Source organism: Branchiostoma lanceolatum, chromosome 18 (assembly GCF_035083965.1).
Source record: "Branchiostoma lanceolatum isolate klBraLanc5 chromosome 18, klBraLanc5.hap2, whole genome shotgun sequence".
Lineage (NCBI taxonomy): Eukaryota > Metazoa > Chordata > Leptocardii > Amphioxiformes > Branchiostomatidae > Branchiostoma > Branchiostoma lanceolatum.
The window spans coordinates 10,486,543-10,512,388 of record NC_089739.1 but is presented as its reverse complement, the minus strand read 5'-3'; the positions used below and the strand labels follow the sequence as shown (position 1 = coordinate 10,512,388).

The following is a 25,846-nucleotide window of genomic DNA, read 5'->3' as shown; positions in this document are numbered from 1 at the left end:
TTTCAAAATATATTTCGAACATCTGAACGTCTAAAAAGTGTCGGATTACTGATGTTGCATTTTAAAAAGACCGCTTTAGATTTGTTAAAGACCCCCAACATCGAGATGAGTGCAGGGGATGACCGGTTGTGCTTGGCCCTTATCGCGAGCCGTATTGCACTACCACTTGTCTAGCTGCTTGAAAAAGAACCATGCTTCACCTAATTGATGATCTTACATATCTTACATACATGTATCAAATTAATGTATTAGCAAACAACACAACTTTTTGATTAAGGCTCTTTATTCCAGCTCAATGGAAGAAAATTTACATGTCCCCGTTGCAAAAAAGCTTCTCAGAAAGTACAGAAGAAATTGATTCAGCATCTTCAAAGATTCTGCTTAGCGCTCTGCGCATAAGTCTTAAATTTACCATCGAAACTATGAATAACTGCATTTAGAGTAGTTCAGTAAATAGAAAGAAAATCATCATGGTATATCTTTTTCTGCGGTGTATATAAGGCTAGAAAAACCTACACCAAAAGAAGACCTAAAAATCAACTCTTCAACATATTTCTATCAAGTGTACTTACATATGTATGAAAATGTAGAAATATTTTACGTATCAACTAAATCCTTTAAGAAAGTGAATAATTTCAAACCCTTTCATATATTCATTACAATCCTTAAAATTTTATCAAATTTCTAGACAAATTCTTGTAATCAAGCGGATTTTCTAAATTCTCTTAATTTTTCTCATCAGCAGCAATTATTCTTCCACATAAAACTTTGTGGTCGGTAGAAAAGTACTCCAAGTACTAGTAGTAGAAACACCAGTGGTTCTTGTAAGAAATGCAAGCAGGTACAGTTGGATTATCACTAAGTGACCAATGATATGGTTCTGATGGTGGGCGTGGCGTGGCAGACTTTTGCCTGACTAGTCGAGACGCGGCTCGCCAGCGACGATGTCCCTCTCGATACCGCACTCGTCCTGACCCCTGAGGATCTTAAAGAATCCTGCGGAAAGAAAAATAATCGTCAGGTACAAACTGGTACAATGGCGTAGGGTGTAGTACCCTTGCCAAACTGTTATCTAATGCAGCATTAATGCCACACTACACGCTCTTTTATTACCATGGCAGTGTGAACTAACCAAGCATTAGTGCTGCATATGTATTTCTGAATGTCTAAGTTACATCAGATTGTTTATTCATCTCATTTCACTGTTATCGGTCAAGAGTCAAGATCACAAGTTAGTCTTTAGGTGCTGGATTGTTCAGTCACAAGTACAGGTTACTAACCTTGTCAACATTGTTAACTCGCACTATCAGCACAGTATACCCTTGCTAAGTATTGTTTCATGTTGCAATTAGCCCTTGAGCAAGAACTTGCAAATAAAATTATTACTAAGAAATGCACCTTATCAGCATTTTGAAAGGAAATTGGATCTATAATTGATCAATAAACAGACATGAACTAACCTTGTATCCATCCTAATCTACATTGTAATTGCGGTTTACTTCTACGGTTGTTTCTTCCCAGTTAGAAATGTAATATCTATTTAAGCTAATACTGTAATTCACTTTATCTTGACAGTAGCAAAACTTCACGGTATAAGGAAAATGGACATTTTCACTGAGCTTTAACTTCACAATGGCCGCAAGTGATATACAGAATGGATGTGTGAAGGAATCATAAATAATAACAACAGATTTTTTCACGGTGATGTTCCCGGTACAGAGGTGACCGTGAAAACAGAACATAAAGTTATTGTGAAAGAAACAAGAATTACAGTAATAACATATTGGGACCTGTACTAAACCTCTATTACTGTATAATGTAGCTATATGTGTACTAGTCCTGATGTTAAATTGTTTACGAATGTGCAGCCGTATATTCCTTACCCATATCGCCCCAGTCGCTGTTCCAGCTGTTGGCGATCAGCCAATAAGGGGTGCTGCCCTCAGTTCCCCATCCAATAATCTTGACGGCATGTCCGCCAAGCTCAGCGCCAGACTCGTGCTGGTATACACCTGTACGAAAATCAGCCAATGGGATCAGTTAAGACAGACTTGACACCATATTCCACATACATTGTATGTTTATTGCAGATTCTGATTGGTCAACAGCAGTTTATATTATCTCCAGACTGGTGATGATTCCTGGACATGTAAATCACCCAATGAGAACATGACTGCTAAATTACATTACATAATTGCATTAATGTGTCCTTCAGTCTCATTGGCCAATTCTTTAAAGCCGTTGTCACACAGCAGGAAAAACAGCTTGCCATGCAAACTCTAAAAAGGAATTTTCCTTCTGCAATACAATTTTTTAGGGATCGGCCAATGTTTGAAATTGAAGATGTTCAGGCAAAACAAGTATCTGTGGCAATTCTAAAAAAACGGCAATCTTCTGGCGGTCAACAAATTTTGCCAACCTGGTTATTGCGAAGTCGTTTTAAGGTCTCACACGGCAATTAGGCCGTCCCATAGGAAATAAACTTAAAACACGAACCTTTCATGGCCGTAATTTCAATAAAATACAGAGTTTCTGGAGATGTTTTACTTTCTATTGCAAGCACACACGTTCTTTAGACGATGAAAAAAATGTCAACAAAATATAACCTGAGGAAGCGATATTTAATGGCATTTAAATCTGAAATTACCAACTAGCCGCAAAAGGCTCTCTGGTGCCGATTGAGCCTGACCGTAGTACTCAGGTCTAAAAGGCGTGTAAGTCCGACAATCGCTTGGATGCCGAAACTTTCCTGCCTTATCCTGTCAGACATGAACAAGCTTCCATCTCAAATGTATATCAGGTGGGATCGATCGAAGGTAATTTATGATCGACTGAAACACATGCCTTTGGGGCCCAATTATTTTTTTAGCCCGCACTCTTTGGGCATCAACACGTGGACCAATTCAGGCATGAGACCTTAAGTAGTTCTGATGACTCACCAGACTTGTAGTGTGGGAAGTCGGCGTAGACGGTAAAGGCAGCCTCCACGGGTCCGTTAGTCATGATTTCCATCTGGATCTGCTCAACCTTGGAGCTCACAGAGTAGGCTGTCTTGGCTAGTGTATACAACACAATACAAAAACATAAATTTCAGTATATGTTGTTTACTTACACAAATGTAGTATATGACATATTGTATTAAAGATACAATGAACGTAGAGGAAAACATAGTTTCCAAACTAAGGCCACAGCAAGTAATTTTTATGGATGACATCAGCGCGCTCATTAATTTTCGCCTGATTTCGAAATAAAAAACAAGAAATTTCATTGCCCTCCGACGGTGGTCAACATGCCAAAAATGGGCAAATATGTCCTAAACGTTGACAGTCTAAGGTGTTTCATTGCATATGAATACCCAGTGTAGTTCCTGCCCATGATGGTACAATAACAAGCTGTTTTCTGCGTTTGTTCTAGATCTAGCAAGGACATTATATAAATAATGGGGGGGGGGGGGGGTCTAGTTAATTGAGCTGTATACACAAGGTGTTTCATCACATATGAATACCCAGTGTACTGTTGCTTCAGATGATGGTATACGTACAACAAGCTCTTTTCTGCATTTGTTGTAGTTGGTCTATTGAGATGTGTACACATCTACAAGGACATTTTTCCTGTTGAATCAAGGAGGTTTTATATTATATTTGAAACCTCATTGGTTGAATACAGGAATAAAAGACCTGTTGGTCATGATATCATATTTCGTCACCTCAATTCTTGTTTAACAAGATTCATGACCTCAAAATTTGAAAATATAGGAATCTTGTTTTTTTTGCCCGCCTTGTTTTTTTTTGCCCTATCTCATTAATTTTGGGGTCTGCGGAGGATGTCATCCATAAAATTTACTTGCTGTGGCCTAAATTCAAATGTAAGATTAGAACAATCTTTGAACTGAAAGAGACCTATCTATCGCTTTCGAATTTTATTTCTTTCACTAATTGCACCAGGAATATGCGTTCCCAATGAATTACCACAGAACTGTACTACAAATTTGTTTCTACCCAGCTTAGAATACCAGTCCCCATAAAGTGCGAAATGGAGCGAAAGGGAACGAAATGGAATGAACTAATGTTGCATATGTTGTTTAAGTTTGTTCCATTTCGTTCCATTTCGCACTTTCTGGGGACCCTTAGAATACCGCAAAAACCTCCTTTCCAAAATAAAGTCCCTGGGAAAATGAATTAATCAACATGAAATCAAAACTAACTTAAGATACAACATGACGTAATATGTATTTGAAAGCAAAGTTACAAACCGTAGTGCTTGTCCTTTGCGAAGGTGACGTTGTAGCCAGATTCGCACGATTTCTTGCACCTGGGCGTTGGCTCGATCTTTCCACAGGCGGGGCGGGAACCATTGATGTGATGCTCGCAGGGCGCGATCTCGTAGGGCTGACACCCCATATGGGAGTCGTAGGGTCCACCTGTTACCAGGCCGTCCCTCTTCCAGTACTCCCAGGCTGCCTCAGGGAAACCACCATTGCACCTGGTAAATACAATCAAACATGGTTAAGTGGCCATCCTTTTATTCAGGATGATTCCAAAACATAACTTTTACATTCTTTACTTTTAATTAAAAATGCCTTTAGCAGCAGCAAGCTGTTAAATTGCATCAATCATTGTATCCAAATGCATGTCAGATACAATGCATGACATTGTATAATATATGGTTGCTTGTCATACATGTATATAGGCCCAATATTAAGGCTATAAAGCCACACTGATCTATTTCTTACTGGTTCTCAGACATTTTGAAGTGAAAAAAAAAGAAGCTAGTTGAGTCAAGTCAAGATGAGAACAGAAAGCTGGGAGGAAAAGATTAATCTTACTGCATGATTGTATAGTCCCTCATGGAAACTGTTTACACTTAGTTACAGGCCTCAGACTCTGTTTTTAGCGTAACATTTGAATCTGGTTATCTTTAGAAATCCAAGAACCAACAAATAAAATTGGTGTGGCCAAATGAACTGAAGCATTTACTAAGTCAGCCGAATTTCAAACAATTTACACATCAAGAAATTAGAATTTTCTTTTCACATACATGTACATAACGATCATTTGAATATAGTGCTGTATCTAATCAGTGCAAAGTCTAAAGCCAGCCCAAGCAAATTAGATTTGGTAAGACCGATATTTGTAAATTTAAAACCGTTATTATTAATAAATCATGTTCTCCCAATTTGAAAAGGAATATCAATTCACAAAGTGATCAGTGTTTATAGTACATTTGATTTTTTGGGGCTTTTTTTTGTTTGCTGCTTTGCGGCTTACCCGTTACCACAGGTTCTGCAGCAGGAATTCAGGTCTTCGGAGGATATACGTGCCATCGTCTTTCCCATCGACGCAACACAGATACGGTCGCTCATTGCCTCAACGGCAGCAACAGCCTGAGAAAACGAATCATGAATATTTACAGGTTTGTGATAGCAAAACCTGTATTGTTTCTGGCGTAATTCTAGACTTACCCCATTCCGCATGTCTCACAACACGCCATGAGATTTTCCGACGATAGGTGAACTTGAACTTTTCCGTTTGACGCAGCGCAGACACGATCACTCATCGCTTCAGCTGCAGCTTCAGCCTATATAAAAGCATTGATTTGCAGAGCGGGGGGGGAGGGGGGTAGAAGCAAATCGATTTCATTGATTGGTTCATTGTAATGATCATTGATTTGACTACGTTAAACATATTATACACAAAGATAGTCATATAGTCAATGTTAAAACAATCATTTTGGAAGAGAAAAGATCAATTATTTTGTCTTACATTTCCAATGGCATGATTACAAGCTGTGGTTTATAATTAATTACTCTGATTTGACTAATCTATGCTTGATTTGTTTAAAAAAGATGCAGAATTTTAGCAGCCGATTACATTGTTGGCTTAGAGAAAGCTGCAAAGCATCGAAAACCATGACTTGACTGAAATAAACTGTCTATCGTGGCTTTCTCCAGGACATGTCCCTCCAAAGAAATTTGCTTGTTGGAAGGGACAAAATATCAACCCATCCATCCAAATAATCTTCACGTCCATGCAGACAGGAAATTGTCATGTATTTTCAAAAAAATTAAAATGACAGATCTATTATGAAAATCAACATCACAAGCAAGCAATGAGTGGGGCAGACAAAAATAAAAATCTGGAGACAGCCCCGTGGCAGTCTCACAAAATGCATATATCTACAATATGTTCTACGTCGTCGTTTCCAATGCAAATCCGGCATTTTCCCGAAAAGAAATTCGGACGTGCAAATTTCGCCAAAAACCTATGTTTTAAGTATGATGTTTTGAGGCCTAAAATGGTTACGGCTGGATTCTGGGCTGATTTTTGGGTGGTACATGTACCAATAAATAGAATACTCCTTTTGCGGCTTGTTTCTGTGCTCTTTTTAAACACCCAAAGTATGAAATAATGATGTAAATGTGCAAATATGGGGAAGTAAATGTCAATTTCAATTTCACCAAACAGAATTGCTTTCCCCAGAATATTTCAAGTTTTACCCTCTGAAATCGTTTAGGGCACCTTTAAATGGAGCAAAATATATATCAAAAATAGGGCACACAAACGTGCTGCATAAATTATGTAAATAAAAGACATTTACCCAGCAGGAGCCACATGAGCCCTGGTCACGGACCTCCTTGATGGTGGGACAGTTGGCCCACTTGGTCCGGGAGTCAAACATGTCAGGGATGTCCTGGGAACAAGAACAATTTACAAAATCATAAACCTGGTACCAATAAAGTTGAGACAAACTGGTTCATACTTACTCTCATCTCCCAAATAAACATACCCACCGGAATAAACATACCCCTGGACAGATCTTCAAAAATTGATAAACGTACACCCCGGAATAAACATACCCCCCAGAAATTAACCAAATTTTCAGATAAACTGTGTCCATGCTACTTCTGTCCGAGGGAAAGATGATAAGCAGGTAGCTGTACAATTAAAATTCATATTAAATCTAGTATGCAATTTACGCAAAATACCACATTTTTGCAGCGGATAATTTTGCTGTCTGAAAATATTTTTTTTCAAAATTTTATCCAGTTGCTTGAGTAACTATTTTTGGCACACATTTTTGCAGTTCTTTGCAGTCAAATTCTCAAAATGTGTTGAATGCTTAATATTGCTCTATAATATATCAATAATAATTGTTATTTCTTAAATCAAAGGAGATACTTTCTCTAATAGATGTCTTTACCTGAGCATTAAGCTCGTGCAGCTTGAGTGGGAGTTTGTGGTTGTTAGGGTCCCTGATCACACCGCACAGTCCCTTCACATAGGACACTGTCGCACCCTGGAAGTTCCACCCAGCCTGAAGAGCAAAATGGTACGTTCCACTCACTGAGAACCATTTGAGGTCAAAGTGCAATCATAAATTCTATAAGCATAATTAATATTCACTGTAGTGCTGCGTACCTAAACGTAACATCTAGGTACAGGTACCGGTACAGTGGTTTAGGTACAGGTCCGGACCTGAACCTGCACCTGAACAATTTGAAAAATTAACATGTGTTCTTCTGAACTTTTTCAATGACAAAAACATAAACTGTTTTCAACTTGTCAGTATCTTAATTCGAAAAATACATCTAGGTTTCCTACCACCAAACTGCCTTGGCCTAAAATGCCAAATGCTATCAAAACTCCCGACCTGCCTGAATGATCTGTTGCATATTACTTACTCTGTTAGGTATCACTTTGGTCACGCTTGGTGTTGCATGAGCTCAGGAGATCAGTCACAAAATAAGCACATACTTGGTGTAAATTTTTACGGTACAGTACCGGTACACAGAACCAGTACGCAGCACTAATTCACTGTATATACATGTATCTGGAAATGTTCACAGTGGTCTTATTTCCGCAGAGGTCACTACAAAACCATGACACTGCAAATATATGTGTTTATTCTATCAATAATAAAACTGTTTCAACTTCAAACTTAAAAGTTCACACACTTAAACAGTTTAAGTGAAACCTCCCTCATCCTGCAAGATCATGTCCGCACGAAAAAATGAATTGGCAAGTAATTCAAACCATTTGAGTATTAACTCACACACATTCACTATCTTCCATTAAATCAAAGTCCTGGAGAGCAAACTTCACTTGCTACACCTCGTAATAAATAATATAAGAGGAGGACCGATGATGATGATGATACAAAAAAGAGAGAAAAAACAAACAAAAAATTAGTAAACATAAAAAATATTCTGTATCTATATAGCCGGTGTAACCGCCATTTGGTATAACATACCATCTTCGCAGGCACGCTGCACGGTATTAAAATACAAAATAAAATGATTCTAAACATGTGAGCTACTGATCTAAAAAAGTTGGTTTTGAAGTTGACTTAATTCAAAGATCAGGTATACTGCTACATTTGTAAGTTCTTAATAGTGTACACATCCCCATTAACATGCGCGCCCCGACTTTGGGGTCCTTCTGGGACAACTGCTTGAGACTTGAAATTGTCAAAAAGTGTGTACGCTATTGGAAACTTTATGGTAGATTCTCTGGTGCGTTCTCAAATAGATTCCGAGAGAAAATAGGTTGCAATTTTTTCTCACCTTCCATGTAGTGTCGACGGAGTTGACATAGTCGATGATCTCTTGTGTCAGTGGTTGGTGGATGGGAAACTCCTTGGCGGAGACCGCTGCGATCACGGACAAGACAACCCAGGCGAGCATCGTGGATCTAACGCGAAACAGAAGAAGAAAAAAAAAGGAAGCGGTCATGTTAAACTTCAAGTGTAAAGAAAAATAGTATACGTCGTCATATATTATTCAGTATTTTGTACAATGGATAAATCCTAGAATACAACTGGCATTGTCAACAGTTATAGCTTTCAAGGTACATGTTACCAGCAGATACAATTTGTAAGTTTCCAATGTATTTACTAATACTACCGGTAACTACTGAGTATAGAATCATCATCTAAAAAGCAAACTTAAAACGCTGTAAAAACCTCCTTTCCCCTTTTAACACCAACTTTAGCTCCTGCGAAAAATGACTGAACTTAGAGCACTAATTTGACAGATTCTCTAAATTGTATTTGGTGAACTAAAAAACTTATTAATAAGCTTAGGTACATTCTACAATTATGAGAGCTCAAGCTGAAAGTTTAGGGATTAAAGATCACTTCTTAACACCCAAAATTCGGATTCACAACATTTTGAACATGCTACAATTCGGCAAAAAGAAACTCTCCAAATTCTAAATCTGACTACGGCAGTAAATACATGGACAGAAAACAAATATAAAGGTCTAGAAGAAGAGAAATACCTACAGAAAACTAAGTTGCCAATTCTTAACCGCAGGACCAAAAAAAAGCAGACCTTTGCAGCAGTGCTGAGAACAAAGAAATGAAGTATGATACACATGTAGGTGTCACTGGCAAGTCCTGTGGCACCTGCCTATACCTTGTGACCGTCACATGATGTTCACAATAGCCATAAATCATTCAGTTGGACACCTACAACACCTGGCTAAACTTAAACATTCTATCTTTTACATGATAAAACTTTTAGAATTCGAATAAGCTTTCGTATAAGTAGTACACAATCATACAGGAAGGAAAAGTTACTTTAAGTTTAAGTTAAACTTTAAGAAAAAAATTATCACCTTTAGTTAGTGCAAATGTAATTCTAATCTTCGATTTTAGCATGATTATATTAGATTACAGTTGGATGTCAAGCTGTGTTACATTAGGTACATGTGTTTGCTCTTTGGAGCATGATTACCATGTGATTCTACTGTAAACACCCTAATATTTGAACAAACTCTTAAACTAATATACTACTGTACAGTATTACCCTGACCAGGCGAAATGCTAATTTAAAACAGCAACTTGCAAGAATAATTGATGAGAGAAATGCTGCTGACGCCATGTACATGTAGTAGAAATTACAACATTGTACATGTACAAATTGTATATTGTAGAGTGCGCGTGCACAGATTTATTTTTTCTCACTTTGAGTTTGACTGCGCATGCAATTCTTAAAAACAGATTTACAAGCTAAAGTAAATGTTATCTACAGCAACTGTAAGAATTAGCATTTTTGCATCAAAGTTGCAAAGATAGCAGTACATGTGTATGATGTTTGCCACACACCTAAATGTAACTCACGTTCTATAGTGTACACTTTACTCTGAAAACTACTCTTAATGTGCATGGCTACACTGGGGTGCACGTTGCCTGAGACAATTAAATATTAATCTTGCTGAATGCTGGTATACAGTCAACACAGTACAAGCAGTACTTAGTACCCCACAATTAATGATAGTAGTAAGTTCAAAACACTTTGCTGAAGTTATGGCAAGCGGCAGGTTTAAAGTTAAACATCACAAGTTTCATGTTGTACTTACCATTGATAGCCCCCTTTATGTGTATGATCATATGAATGGACCACAAAATGACTCAGAGCAGACAATGGTATGTACATTGAAAGACAAGACAGCTGGTTTTTATCACAAGGCTCTGAGTCATCAAGTCAAAGCCCCTGGGGCAAGATAAAATTACAGTGATCATGACACAGTCCACTTGAAATTGAATCTTGACAAAGAATTTTGAGCAAAATACCTAACTCTACTTTCAAAGTTTCATGCTCTCAATTCAACATTTTGCTAAACGATGGTTTTGAATTGATATATCATGATCAATGAATCCTTAATAGTTAATTCTTCCTCCTACATAAACTAGTACAAGTAACTGAAAACATTCTCTTTAATCTATTAGAATGTGTATATATCATAACTTTTTTAGTTGAATGTTCTGATCACCAAACGACCAACCAATATTGACCAGTACTGACCAGGGCTATTAAAAGTAATAAACCCATCAACCAACTAATGACTTTGATAACCTTATCAGCTAATAAGATTAATTGGCAATTTTATCAGTAAAAGCTGTGAAAAAATTTTTTTTTCTACAAATTTTTTTTTGGAAAATAAAAATCTGTTAACCAAGAAATTGAATTGGCGTGGCCTTACTGGTACATGTACGTAAGATTAATTAATTGTGCTTCACATATCTTAAAACGTTTTTCATATTTTACATGCAATCTAGAAGAATGTTACTAGTATGCAAATTGCTGGTAGCAGGTGCATACTGTAAATCTTGCAAAATTTGCAAAAGTTTTATTTTTGCATTTTTCTGGTGACCTCTCCATTATATTGTGACACCACTTACTTACTAGACAAGTATACATGCACCTCCAGTGCTATATGCGTTAGTAAATAACTGTTACGGCCATAAACTTCAAACACACCTAAAACATTTTTCAAAACAATCAAGTTCCCACAAAAATAACTGAATTTACGGTATTCCTAGAGCCTTACTGACAATCACACATTGAGCGAACTTTGGCCCAAGTTGTAAAGGTCACTTGGCCCTGATTAGATATAAATCCCCAGACCTCGTGAGGACCTTGTGCTCTGGCTGGGTACGCTGTATGTTTACACAAAGGTGTATCGCCTGAGGACAGACACGAAAAGGACTTTCCCATTGTTCTCTTAGAATACGTTCATGCTGTGATTCACAAACAACAAAAACTTGACAGACCACTAGAAATTTTCTTGCAAAAACACACACACAAATAAACTTGCTGTGACAATCATTTATGAGGTATTTCTTTAACCAACTAGGCTGATATATATGAACACCAATTTGGGTGGGCAATATGAGAGGGCCTGCATGCCCTTTTCCGTTAAGCGTTATGTGCTATCTAAGTAAATAATTCACCGTTAATCGTTGCCGACCCGCTCTAATGCAACGTTAGACGTTATCGATATATCAAGTCTATGTAGCGTGTTATTTTTCATCCTGAATTCAACGTTAAGCGTTATTGAGTAATTCCTCGTTACGCAGGAAATAGCATTTCAGCGGCTCATGATTTAAAAATTTTCCACAAGATCAGGCGACTAAGTGGCAACAAACCGTCGTCTTCAGTGGTGTCTCATGTTCTAAATCTGCTGAATTTACCGTGAAGCCTTGCCAGGACCCCAACACACCCCCCCATGCAGACCCTCATATGATGATATCCTTGAACTCAAAGGTGGGATTAGAACTCGTGACTTTGAGTCACCAGTGGCAGCATAAATTATGGTTAAGAATTTCGTCATCTAGATTTCAAATCAGACTTTTCCCTCTATGTTACATAAAGCTCCAAAACAGTCGACATATAAGCAAATTATTCATGTCATAGCTACTATAACTTTAGTTTTAATTTAAAAAACAGCCCACTACACAAATGTAACACGTCAGTACATGAAACGAGCTTGCACGAGTTTTGAAAAAAATACACCAAACATCGTCTTTCTCTCACATGTCAGTCCTATGTATGTCTATTTCTTGTTAGTTTGAGACCTCTAAGACACATTCTCGGTCTAAGATATCTTGTTTATCCTTATATAAACGATATTAAAGTCATAATCTTAAGAGCTCCAGAAAAACGTACCTATTCCCAACGCGTTTCAGCAAGGAAGGAGGAATCATGTGATGTCCACACCCGGAAGTCATGTGATGTCTCCAGTTGACCCTAGTTGACCCCTAGTAACTAGCGCTGGTTAACGATTCAAACTTTACAGTCTTATTTTCCAGAAATTTAATTTTGTTGAAAATGTATTCAAAATAATATCATTTGCTAGGTATGAATTAAGATGCCAATTTTTCTGTAAAAAAAAAAGAATTATCAAAAAAGATTGCCTTTGAACTTTGACCTGACCCCACGTTCGCAGAGGGACACAAAAAAAACATGAAACGCGTAAAAAGCGAGGATATTCAGTCCGCTGTGTTTCAGTATCTGAAGAAAAGACAATATTCGGTAAGACTATGATCTTTTATTATTTCTAAGGAGCTTAACTGTATGAAAATACGGCACAAAATAACGGCAAAACGAGCATAACTCTACTCCACTATAAACAATGGAGGGGGGGGGGGGGCGCTCAGTTATACTGTATTTGCAAAAGGATAATTTATATTTGCGGAGAATAACATTTAGCAAATGATAAGCATATTATACAATATTATCAATAGACAGAAGTTAATGAATATTTCCAAACTACAGGTATCCATTTAAAAATTATGCAAGCTTTATTCCGAATGTAAACAGGTATGCATTTGGTAATACTACATGTAGTTTAGTATCTAACACATATGGGCACGACTATATTTTTTTATTAATATTACATAAGAATATTCTTGAACTTCTAAACGCAATGGCTAGGTAGGTTTTTGTATGTATAACATCACATGTTACCACTGTAAATCATTTTAATATTAAGTGGCAGGAAAATATAGCAGTTGGGGGAAAATGGAATTGGTCACAGCACTTAATTTTAATGGTTGGAACAAACATCACTGTCTCAAATGTTAGACTAATGATCAAATATTTGCTATGATAAAATTTTAGCGGTTAACTAGTGACCGTTAAATCAGCTAAAATTATGTTACAGTTAACAAATAAAAAATTACAGTAGTTTTAGTGTTACCAGACTGTTACTGCAAATCATAAAATAGTCGCTGCAGTTTTATTTTTGCGGTTTTCACAGACTGTACCTAGGCCTCTCCACTCCAAAATCATGACAAAAGTCATTGCGAATATGTAGCTAGTTAAGTGCTACATTATTGATTTACACTTAAACACCACAAAAAGCTCATTGTCGCTCCTACTCCGAAATTAAATCTCCGCCAAAAATTTATGAATCCACAGTATATATTCTTTTTTTACTGTTTTACTAAAGCAAAGCTTCATGCGTGTAAAATAAATATATGTACTTCTGGCCACAGAACAGTAATGAAGCTTCCTATCTTAATATATGGCAATCATGTAAGAAAGAAGCTGTCAAAAGTCACCTACCAGAGTTTTAGTCCATGAAAAACATGCATTGGCAGGGCTGTCAGGCCTCCAAAGTTTCAATCTAGAGCAAAATTTCAACTTTCTAATCGGCGGAACCCCTACGAATCCGGGCTTGTTTACCAAAGTTGACCTCTGACCCCCTTCTCCACCTGATAATCACACAAAAACAGCAAACTTTGCAGGCCTACAGACACCACAAACATGGATGAAAGTCTGATTTTTCAACTTAATAAGAAGGTAGAAACCCTTACCTGTAAAATCCAGCTCCAAAATATCAACATATCCTGGAAAAAAGCCCCTTTACAGCTACCTTTACCAAGGGTACCAAACCTATTTCCATGGGCTAAAAGTTGGCCTTCTGCGCCTGCGCCAGTTACCGGTCTGTCCCCTTCTAACCACATCTAACACCTTTCACCCTTGACCTTTCACCCTTGACCAGGACAGTGACACGACCTTTAAGAAGGAGCAGAAGCTGAGTCAGACGGTGTCAGAGATGGCGGTACAGGGTGCCGTACTGTCTGAGTCGGGGGTCAGCACTTCATTCACATTTAGCAGCTGGTGGGTATAATAAAATAATAATAATAATAATAATGGTTTTTATAGGTCAGAAATTACCTGCAATGGCAGCCTTTCTAGCACTGAATTGTATTACACTGAAGGGTATTACAGGTTTCACACACTACACAACATATATAATATCTTATCCACACTTGCATTTTGTGGAACTGTTGCAAGAGTCTGGGCGGCTGCCATTTGGCGCCGCCAGGTGACCTCAATACCACTTTCCCCAACCGAAGTCAGGTACCCATTAACACCTGGTTAGTACCCTGCTGCTGTACCCACCCAGCTAAATGTACGCAATTTGTAGCGAACCCGCATCTCACTACTAGCTAACAAAAAAAGCATCGTTCTTCGTCCTCAGTCTGAGGTTCGACCACTAAATACCTTTTGCCTTTTTTTTCCAGTGATCCAGACCCTACCCTTTATGAAGACCAGTACAGTGGGTAAGTACTTAAACACAAAGCTCTAGATCTACTATCACAAACTTTTTAGTTTAAGTCTGTAGATTTCCTTTGTTTTATTATCGTCTTAAACCATACTGGAAACAACCCCGGTCTGATGAGGTTGAGCATTTATTTTCTGACAGCCAAAAAGGGGATACCAGTCCCATGGAGAGGCGCACGTGTTGGACAATAAATTGAAAAAGCTATAAATGTAAATTTTCACTGCCAGCTGGATGATAGAAGGGCCAGCGATCTTTAAATGGGGGAGCCAACCTCTAGGATCTGTCTACCATAGCAAATTATTTTTACCTTCACTGAAGGTAAACATATCGCTGTGCTGTATTTCTTCTTCTCCAAACAATTAAGGTCAATGACCTGAAACTGGGTCAGACAGCTGTCACTATGGTAGCTAGTCAAGTAGCATGTGGTGTTTGATCACATGCACGTATAGCAAGTGGCAGGACAGGGCTAAGAGGAGCTGGTCACCATAATGTGATTGGATGTGTTTTAGTAAGAATAAACAGAGTAGTTCCTAGTCTGTTAGACTAGACCATGTAAAGGTTGAGTTATGTATCTGCTTGCAAAATTATCTTGTATCTAACTTAACACTTCAATGTTTTTGTTATTCAAGCATTAATATCTCTAGACTACTAGTATATTAAATTACATACCATCTCTCCAATATTTCAGACTCAAAGTACTCATAGATGATGCCCCACAAGCTCACCAGGTAACTTAACATTTTCTTAATATTCCATTATTCTTAGTTACAATATATGGTTGCAAACACCCATATGGTATTCCGATGTCTTAAGATCTAAACCTGCAATACTTATAACCTGCATTAGTCTTAACCCGTCTGGCTAAGTTTCTATACCAAGTTATTGGAAGGAAGACAACACCAGTGATGAACCGAGACGAGGGGGGATACAAACTTAGCCATATTTGGGACAGTCCTTCAGTCAGAAGCTCTGAAGAAGGTGTCTGACAGACACCGAAACGTTAGCAGGTGAGAACAATACCTGGTTGTGTATTAAGAATCTCCAATATCCTATTGATAACCATATTTTTGTATTTTCCCAGTCGGAGTTGACAGTTCTACTGTATCCCATGTTTGTACACCTACACTTGGACTTGGTCTGCAACGGACACAGGGATGCTGGTAAGTTTAAGTTTAGTTTTCAAGTCAATTAGGCATGAATCTTAAGATGCAGGTTTCGACAGGAAAAGTAGAAAATTCCTGTCAGTCTTGTAACTTTACAGACTCAGATGGAGATCTCTACTGGCAAGACAACATAACTGCCAGATTGCAGTCTCTAAAATGTACCTTGACATATATAGTTTCTGCTAGATTGCAGGCTCTACTCTGGCACATACACTGTACATGTACATGCATGCTTTTAGCTAGCCTCTACCAGGCTCCGCCGGATGGCTGGAAAAATAGTAGAAATTGGCCGTAATAGAGTGAATAGTGTGCCAAGGGAGTTAGCTACGGAGGGAGTACATTCTGCCATCGACGGAGCCTGTCGGGACACGGCATCTATAAAGGGTATCAAATTAATCCCCCGATTATCTGTACAAAGGAACTAACTCAGCGCTGAAGATCATTTAGGTCGTAAATCGCTCAGCGCGCAGTGTGGCGCGGCCGGGCCTGTGTGTAGGCAAGCCAGCTGTGTGTGGGACAAAGGTCACACGCGGGTGGCAGCAGAACGCACCAAAAATTATATTCTGTATCAAGATGCTTGCATTCTCGGTATTTCCTCGCTAAAATATAATAGAAACATTTTCATTTGTTGAACAAATGGTCTAAAGTCGATTTTTTTTTCTGCAACGAAATGTAATATGTTTATTGTTTACGAGATATTTACGTTACTGTGCGGTTAATCTGCAGCGAACAAGCGGGGAAATACGGTAGACATTTTTTCCTTGTTGAATTCAGCCAAACTGCGCATTTTAGAGGTTTATGGTGGCAACAAACGGTTCGGGCTGGTTGAGGCAGGACGGTGTGGCCTGAAAACAAAATGTTTTACCGGCCGATGCCTCCGTCAGAAGTCTGACGAATACAGAAATCTCCACGACGGCATCGGGCCGAGCCGGGCCGGGCCCTGCCGCAAACTCGTAGCCAAACATTCCCGGGTTCATTATACCTACGCGGCGCACACGCGTACGATCGACTACCATCGCAGTACAAAAACTGTCACAGATAACTACATCAGAGGACAAAAAATATCGCTTAAACTACGATGTAGGGCACTGGTCTGGACCGTTATGACTTCAAACTTTCGTGATCTCTGACACTTCCTGTCCACATGTTCACTGGTGGGCTGCTCCTGTCCGGGCCGTCACGGGCGAGTCGGAAAGCAATAAGAGGATTATTTAGCTACTTCGCACCTATTAGATAGCGATTAGTGGACATCAAACGAGATGCCGTGTCCCGACAGGCTCCGTCGATGGCAGAATGTACTCCCTCCGTAGCTAACTCCCTTGGCACACTATTCACTCTATTACGGCCAATTTCTACTATTTTTCCAGCCATCCGGCGGAGCCTGGTAGAGGCTAGCTTTTAGCTAGGATTTATAGACAAGGGGTCCAAAAATGGGGTGGGGGGGTGGGGGTGGTGCTGTGATGCGGGGGTTAGGTGTGTTCTAGTCTTATCATACTTTAAGCAGACCATTTCAAGCACTACAAACTGCTGGTTCCCTCTCTGTCACCCAATAGGCTCTATGGATTAACAATTACCTGGTAGCCTTGCATGTCAATCAATTTTCATGCTGTCCCAGTGTCTGGTAGGACTAAAAAAACATTACAGTTACACTGTAACACAGTAACATGTGTATGTAATTACCAGGGAAACAGGGGGTCCTCTGTGCGTAAAGCTGAAAAAGAGGGCATCCAATTTCCTTGTTATTTTAGTATCATGCGTCCAATTGACGCATGGACGCATGCCTAACTAAAAGCCTGCATACATGTACAAGTCATGTACAATCATTATACACTATCATGTGTATGTGAACTGTTTTTTCTGTGTGTGTATCCAGCTGAAGCATTCTTTACCCGTCACCATGGTAACTTCCTGGTGGACAACATGGAGTGGTACGAACTGATCGAGGAGTTGGCAGGGGTCATGTGTAAACAGGACCTGTTCACTAAACCCAAGGTCAAAGCCTTCAGGTTAGCAAGTAATGATTGATGCTTTTTGACATGCAAACTAGAGTTTCTCATGATAGATATTTGTATAAAGCAAAGTTAAAATCTCAGATTTATTTTTACTACTTGCAAGTAATTCTAGGTGAAATTTTTATCTAATAGTACATTGTTGAATTTCTTTTTTCAGAGAGACTAAGTATGCCATAAGTCTGTCAGACAAATCCTTCCAATATCTTCTGAGGTACCTACAGGTAAGTATACTCAAGCCAACTAATGATACATGAAATTGTATATTTATCCTGATTTATTTTGTAGAAATGTGTTCTGTGATGTCTTTAGTAGCTTGATCCAGATATCTTGTTATCTCCACAAAATCAGGGGTTCAAAACCATAGTTCTGAACCCTACTTTTACTGCTAGATGCTGTAGTCCTTAATGGAGCCAGCTACACCATGATCATGTTAAAACTTTTAAGTGTTAAAACACTTTTGAAATATGCAATATAATACAAATTTGCTTCCATTTCTTATATTTCAAATAGTGATTGTAAAATCAGTTATTTTGACACCTGTTATACTGCAAGAATATTTATTTATTTATTTATTTTTCAGAGTGATGACAACCTCATTTTACTCAGACTGTTCAACACCTACCTACATGTAAATGGTAAGTTTTGTAAAAGATGTTCATTCCCCATGTCGTTGTTACTTTTATACATGTATGTAAGTAAGCAGATGGTGGTATCTGAAGACTGAGTGCAGTTTCTCTGTAAGTTGAAAGGGGGCTCCCCTGCACTATGTTGGATACTTGGTCATCAGTCAGTGTTGTATTTTATTTCTGTCGTATATGTTCGTATATGGTGGACTCACCTCTATTAATCTGTTTCTAACTAGAGCAGCTTGTGCATTGTATTTTTCTTAAATGAAATTGTTCATGTTTGCTCATAAAAAGGTTAGAATATATGAAATATAATGTTTCATTTTGTTCTCACAACTTTTATTTCTTCCTTCCTTTAAGTGAAACCAACACAAAATGGTGACCTTGACTTGTACAGTGACAAGAGGGGTGGGGGGCATGAGGTTAACATGGCGACCCCACCCCACACGCCCGACAACAAGGTTCAGCCGGGTGACGTGACGCAGGTGTCGCTGCAGGACTGTATCCGGCGAGTACGGGAGGGAACGCCGTATCTGTCGTCAGTGTGTCTGTACAGCTTCCACAATACATTCCAAGGGTGGGTTTTGCAGCAGCCATCTTTGTTTTAAGAAATTGGAAAAAACTGTGTCGTCATTTAACTTATTAAAGAGTATCTAATCTAGCTCAAGTTTCAGAAGAATTGAGATATTTAGTTTCCCTGACCAGGATTGTGTATAGGCCCTTCTGGTACGCAGAAATACAGTTAATGTAGGGTCTAGTATGGGCCCTTGTGGTACGCAGAAATACAGTTAATGTAGGTTCTAGTATGGGCCCTTGTGGTACGCAGAAATACAATTAATGTAGGGTCTTGTATCCAGGGCCCTTGTGGTACACACAAATACATGTACAGTCAATGTAGGGTCTAGTATGGGCCCTTGTGGTACGCAGAAATACAATTAATGTAGGGTCTAGTATGGGCCCTTGTGGTACACACAAATACAGTTAATGTAGGGTCTAGTATGGGCCCTTGTGGTACACAGAAATACAGTTAACGTAGGGTCTAGTATGGGCCCTTGTGGTACAAACAAATACAGTTAATGTAGGGTTAGTATGGGCCCATGTACATGTACATGTAGGGTTTAGTATGGACCCCTGTGGTACACTGACTTGTTTTTTTCTTCTACCATCATGGTGATTATAGGTTAAACACAGCTGCAGTTTCCGATGACTCCAGGTTTGTGTGTGGAGTTTTTGACGACTCCACAGTGAAGGTTTGGAGCGGCTTGTCTCGAAAACTGAAAGCAGCTCATCACTCTGTGGACGTCTCAAGAATCAACCTTGCAGGGGATGTACTAGATGATAAAGTCAGAGAAGACAAGTATGTACAACCCGGTATTATAATTAGTTTTAGAATGTGATAAAATGGTAGTAGTCCTGAGAGGGAGTGTGTGGCAGATATAAGTGGTGATTCGAGAAGAAAAAGAAGAAGCAGTCCCATAGCCTTTTTGAGGCCATAGGGGCAGTGGGTTGTTATCCACTGTGTCTAGGGCACGCTATTGGAAGGCCTATTCCTCTCCTTCCACCTCTTTTTACCTCTCAAATTGAAGTCAGGTACCAATTTTTACACCTGGATGGAGTTAGGAAAGTCGCACTAGTATATAGTGCCATTCCAATGGCACAAGACTGGTGAGATGTCAGAGGATTTGAACTTGGGACCATTGGGTTCTGGGCCAACTACCCTTACGAGTACCGTTACACCAGCACAACGCCACTGCTTGGGGTATACATCTTAAGTCTTTGTTACCCTGAATATACAAAAAAATCAGCACAATAAACTAATGACACATACTGCATACAAGTCTTAGAACTATTTTACATGTGGCATTAAAGACACTCTAAGTTTTAAAGCTCTACAACATGTAATTGCTTACTAACACAATCCATTTTTTTTTTTGCTCTAATTATAAGGAGAGTTTACTTGATGAGTTTCCTCATTTTTGTTTTATAATATCTTCTTTTGTCAGTGTTGGACAGGAGGTGAAGCACATGCGTGGTCACAGTGGACCTGTCTACGGCACCTCTTTCCTCCCAAACAACACCTTCTTGTTAACCTGCTCTGAGGACACAACAGGTCAGCTTTTGTTTTTTGTCTCGCATAACAGATAAACTGCTTTTTGTAAATCAAGACCAGATGGTTTTATCCACTGGAAAGAAGTACTAATACTCTAAGACTTTTTGAGGTGCTTGATGTGTGACTCTCCTCAAACATGCAATTTCTGTGGCGCCCCATCCAGGAAGACATTCCATTGGCAAAGCTACTCATTTTCACCTGAGTTGAATAAGGAAATGTCTGCATGGGATTCTATCAACAAGGTATAGGGACTTACTTAAAACACTGAACAGGACTTCCGAAAATAATTTCATCAGGTTGGTAGAATATAGGATATAGGAGATTCTTTTTACACAACCAGGTAATCTCATGATCACCTGCTAACGTTTCGATGTCTGTCAGACACCTTCTTCAGAGCTTCTAGCTGGAGTACTGCGTCTCACCGCTATAAGTAGCCAACGTAGGTGGCGCTTTTGCGGTGAGAACACTGTCCCAAACGTGGCTGTCACTGACCACAATCATTGCTAGACATAACTGCGTCATTGACTGGGAGGAGGCCAAGGTAATCAACAGAGAGGATAACAGACGTACCCGTTGGATCAAGGAAGCCGCCTGGATAAAGAACAAGACAACACCAGTGATGAACCGAGACGAGGGGGGATACAAGCTTAGCCACGTTTGGGACAGTGTTCTCACAGCAAAAGCGCCACCGCAAAAGCGCCACCTTAGTCTTGATTGTGTTTTCTGACTGTACGTTTCAGTACGACTATGGAATCTCTCAACTTTCACCAATGATGTCCAGTACAAAGGCCACAGCTATCCAGTATGGGACATAGACACCAGGTTCGTTTGAAATCAATTTATACAAATAACAGCATTTTGCTAGTCTCTACCAGACTAACCGCGCCGGCTATAGGGAGAATATATTTGCCGGGGGACTTTGGCCATGGACGGTAACATTTGCACCTGCAATTTTGGACCCTATCTCCATAGCCGACTCCCTTCATACAATATTGGCCAATTTCTACTATTTTCCCAGCGACCCGCGGAGGATGGTAGAGCCTAGCATTTTGGCACATAGTTATACTACTTTCATGACCACTAATTTAATAATAGTCTTTCTCGCACAAAAAATGTATATTCTGAGATTGTGTTGCAATATTATTATTAATAAGTAAAAACTAAGCGATAATCCAGACCTATTTATAATAATCCAGACCTATTTTCATGAAAGACAATATCAGCCCCCCATAATTATGCAATACCCAACATTTTGTATAATATCATTTCCTTCAGATATAATCTAGTTTCTATGCAAATATGCCACATTTAAAAAAAAATCTCTAATATCATATAATATCATATAATATTATGTTGTTTTTTAAACGATCTCGCTCAATGCAAGGCCGTAAGAGGCCACTTCTCGGCATACAAATGTAATACTCTTTCTACTCTTTTTTGTGTCATTTTAACACAATAGCAAAGTTACACAAAAATAGTTAAAAGATGCTTGCACAGTTATACATACAGTCATGTCAATCCTATCATATTTCCCCCCCCCCCCTATGGTGCGTAGTCCGTTGGGTGCGTATTTCGTGAGCTGCTCCCAGGACAGAACCGCGAGACTCTGGGCACTGGACAGAACCTTCCCGCTCAGGATATTTGCTGGACATTCTCAAGACGTTGACGTAAGATGGCCTAAACTTTTTTTTTTTTTTAATTTCATAGTTTATCCTCTTCATTCTGAATCTGATGTTGTATTTAGTAAGCCCTCTGATGCTTTAGAATTTTTACATATTGGTATGTTTATTTTATCTATGATGTTTTGGTATTTATGAATGTTCAGAATCTGAATGTTTTGTAAACCCGATCTTGTAATAGAAATATGTCATATTAATTTTGCAAATCTTCAGATCAGATGTTCTTGTGTTCGTAAATTCAGTTTACAATGATGAAAAAATTAAAAACTTTAGATACATGTACTTTAAAGTTAAGAACTTCAACTTGAAGTTCTTTGTTTGTGGCACTATAGTATAGGAAGTGAAAATCATCTTTACTATATTTGCTTTTTCTTCTACATTGAATACAAATCTGTGATCTGTACATGTACATGTAGCAACCATTCATTGACAATAATAGCACAGTTATTTCAGCATCTGGAATATAATAAACACAAATGTTCATGTTGAAACTACTGACGCATAACGTTTTTTGTATCTTGTTTTCCAGTGTGTGAAATTTCACCCAAACTGTAACTACATCGCCACGGGGTCTTCAGATCGTACGGTTCGTCTCTGGAGCGTCCAGGACGGCAAGTTTGTACGTATCTTCCACGGAAAAGATGGGCACAAAGTAAGTTTTAAAGATGAATGTTTACCCATAGGGAATACATGGGTAGGGTCTGCAAGGGTTTATTGAGTATCATATTGTTTTAAAGAATGATTGTGTAATTCACCATAAGCAAAATTCTGTTAAAAGTCAGCTGATTATGTATTCATTGATACATAATCTAGTGGAAAATGACACCTCCTTCTGGAGTTTAGGACTCCTTTAAGAATTGTTCCAACCGCAGCAGAGTTGTTATTTCTTCCTTATTGTCAGTACTGTTGTTATTTTTATCGCCGTACATTATCTAATGTTAAAGTTTTGCTGATTGTTTAATATTCTATTCTCTTACAGGGAACCATATTTTCTCTGGCATTTTCTCCTGATGGAAAGCACTTAGCATCTGCAGGTAAGCTTTGAAAAGTTGCTGCTAATATTTCCAATAAAGGCTTGTCAATGTACATCTATACAAATGTACGTCTAATAGTATACGATACATGTAGTATCAGGTTGTTATTCAAAAAACAAACAAAAATTGTTGAAACTGAGAATGTGAAAGAGTTCAAAGTACATAAAGACTTTTGCAGGAGTACTAAGTACTTTGAAATACTGACATCAGTTGACATGTTGAAGGTCGCGGCCAGACGATTTTCGGCCCCGCAAGTACAGTGCCAATAACGGTCACGGTGCGCCGGTAGAAGCTGCATCACCACCACACGCCGGGTTCAAAATCTTCATTTTTTTCACGCTGTTATCAAATTGATGTGGACTCAACTGGATAGGATAATAATAAAATCAAAAGAGCGACCTTCTTCTGAGTACCCTATTAGCATAATGGTAGAAGCCGATAATGACATACGCAAAGCGAAACACCACAACAACAGACTAAGGAAATCTGTCGCCACGATTTTATGCTTGAAAACGGTCGAAAAAGAACAGTAAGTGGCAACTGAGCAACATGTATTTTGTTCTTAACTAGCTAGGTGGCATTTGCTGGGAAGGTGTTTTGTGTGCAGGACCTGACATCAGGTGACATGTTGAAGGTTAAACCTTACAAATTACCTACAATGTTTAGGTGAGGACAAGTGTGTTCGTGTGTGGGACCTGACGTCGGGCGACATGTTGAAAGAACTGCGCGCACACACCGAGAGTATCTACAGCATCAGCTACAGCCGGGACGGTACCATGTTAGCCTCGGCGGGGGGGGACAGCGTCATCAGGGTCTGGGACATGAGACCAAACATACCAGACAAAGAGTAAGTTTTGAAATGCGGCTTCACTCAGAAAAGATACTGAAACCACTATTATTCTTACCCTATTGTATAAAAATATTTAAAGATTCACGTACATGTATGTAAACCTATATCGTTCAGTACCTGGAATTTTAAGATTTGTTTTGTATTTCTATTGTTAGCTTGTAGTTGATCGTAGGAATATTTGAATGTAGTCACTTTTAGTCAACTCAGTCAAAGCTAGAATCTACATGCATATTATGGCTCGCATATTTAGCCAAGCGCACTGGGCCGATCTTAGCTTACTCTTCTCGATAAGTTTGCTGGATAGAGGTTTGATGCTTGAGTTTTAAGCCTAAAGCTTTCACATATACACATGGGGCTGCCAGCTGTACAAATGTACATCCCCATCCAAAATGACAAATGCAACCCCACACAACATGTCTTAAATAAAAGGCAACCAAAGCAATATCAGGGCCCAAAAAATAGAAATTAAAAAGTACTGAAATCTTTATGGTAGTGACATTTACTAACATTGTTTGGCACATTTGCGTAATAACTTCATACTTTGAGCATTTTAAAACGGCGCAAAATCGTGCTGTACGATGATACCCTTAGTTTCACGAGCCTACAAAAACTCTGGACACAATTTTCAGTGAGTTCTCACATCACAATGATGTCATATTTTTGCATAATGGGCGTTGCTATACATTATGATAATGTTGTTTTAACAAATCATGTATAGAAATGACTAAATAAATGGACTTTCAAAATCTGATTTTTTTACCCTAATATTGCTTGGGTTTCCTTTTACTGATGCTGACTCTGGGATCAAACCCTGTCCACCGATACACTCTAACTTAGTCTATTGTAAGCAGTTTTTTTTTTTCCGATCCTTGTAACCCAGGTCAGATGGACAACCACCAGAGCTCCTACACAGCTACCCCACCAAGACCTCCTCTCTACACATGCTGAAGTTTTCCCCCTCGGATTTACTGATAGCTGCAGGGTCCGCCAAGGGGGACTGATCACAGTAGAACTGTGCACCCATCAATGTTAGATGTTGTGGGAAGGGGCCACGTTTTCAAAAAAACACTTGATAAATACATACAATTGGGGATACAGAAAAGAAGCCTGACTTAATAACGAATGAAATCCGTATATGTTGAGTTTTGGCAATGGAGCACAATGTGTCGTGTACATGTACATACATGTAGATTGCACCAAGGGTGGTAGGAATTGCACACCTATGCAAGTATGGGCATCTATACTGTACAATGTACATGGAAATGTGTTCCTTGATGTGTCAGGGGAGACATCTAGTGACTATTTTTAATACTGCAGGATTACCTACATGTACATGTATGTTCTTCTGGCAAAAGGTGACAGATTCCTCTCAACTCATAAGGGATGAGAGGAAATGTGTTCCTTGATGTGTCAGGGGAGACATCTAGTGACAATTTGATTACTGCAGGGTGACCTACATGTACATGTACAATATTCTTCTGGCAAAAGGTGAAATACTCGTTTCAACTCATAAG

At 38.9% G+C, this 25,846-nt stretch overlaps 2 protein-coding genes across 3 annotated transcripts; one reads left to right on the top strand and one right to left on the bottom strand.

The window, feature by feature from the left end:
* Positions 1 to 729: 729 nt before the first annotated feature.
* On the bottom strand, positions 730 to 12,560 carry LOC136423847 (cathepsin B-like). 2 transcript variants are annotated; one of them, XM_066412206.1, is made up of 9 exons: positions 12,452 to 12,560; positions 8,564 to 8,690; positions 7,201 to 7,314; positions 6,598 to 6,690; positions 5,462 to 5,577; positions 4,253 to 4,482; positions 2,940 to 3,056; positions 1,884 to 2,012; positions 730 to 996 (listed from the first exon to the last, which is right to left on the bottom strand). In XM_066412206.1, exons 1-9 carry the CDS (start codon positions 12,511 to 12,513, stop codon positions 917 to 919), a joined length of 1,068 nt encoding a protein of 355 aa, XP_066268303.1. In that variant the 5' UTR covers positions 12,514 to 12,560; the 3' UTR covers positions 730 to 916. The 2 variants fall into 2 exon arrangements, with proteins under 2 accessions (XP_066268303.1, XP_066268302.1); XM_066412205.1 differs by lacking the exon at positions 5,462 to 5,577 and adding an exon at positions 5,268 to 5,383 and having other exon boundaries at positions 12,452 to 12,559.
* A 152-nt stretch (positions 12,561 to 12,712) lies between these two features.
* LOC136424226 (TAF5-like RNA polymerase II p300/CBP-associated factor-associated factor 65 kDa subunit 5L) lies at positions 12,713 to 25,413 on the top strand. The gene is made up of 17 exons (XM_066412747.1): positions 12,713 to 12,817; positions 14,292 to 14,410; positions 14,818 to 14,856; positions 15,547 to 15,586; positions 15,940 to 16,018; positions 17,895 to 18,027; positions 18,191 to 18,254; positions 18,614 to 18,668; positions 19,020 to 19,236; positions 19,840 to 20,016; positions 20,663 to 20,769; positions 21,510 to 21,591; positions 22,325 to 22,436; positions 22,978 to 23,100; positions 23,428 to 23,482; positions 24,149 to 24,329; positions 25,213 to 25,413. The coding sequence occupies exons 1-17, from the start codon at positions 12,749 to 12,751 to the stop codon at positions 25,331 to 25,333; spliced, it is 1,773 nt and encodes a 590-aa protein (XP_066268844.1). The 5' UTR covers positions 12,713 to 12,748; the 3' UTR covers positions 25,334 to 25,413.
* Positions 25,414 to 25,846: the final 433 nt, after the last annotated feature.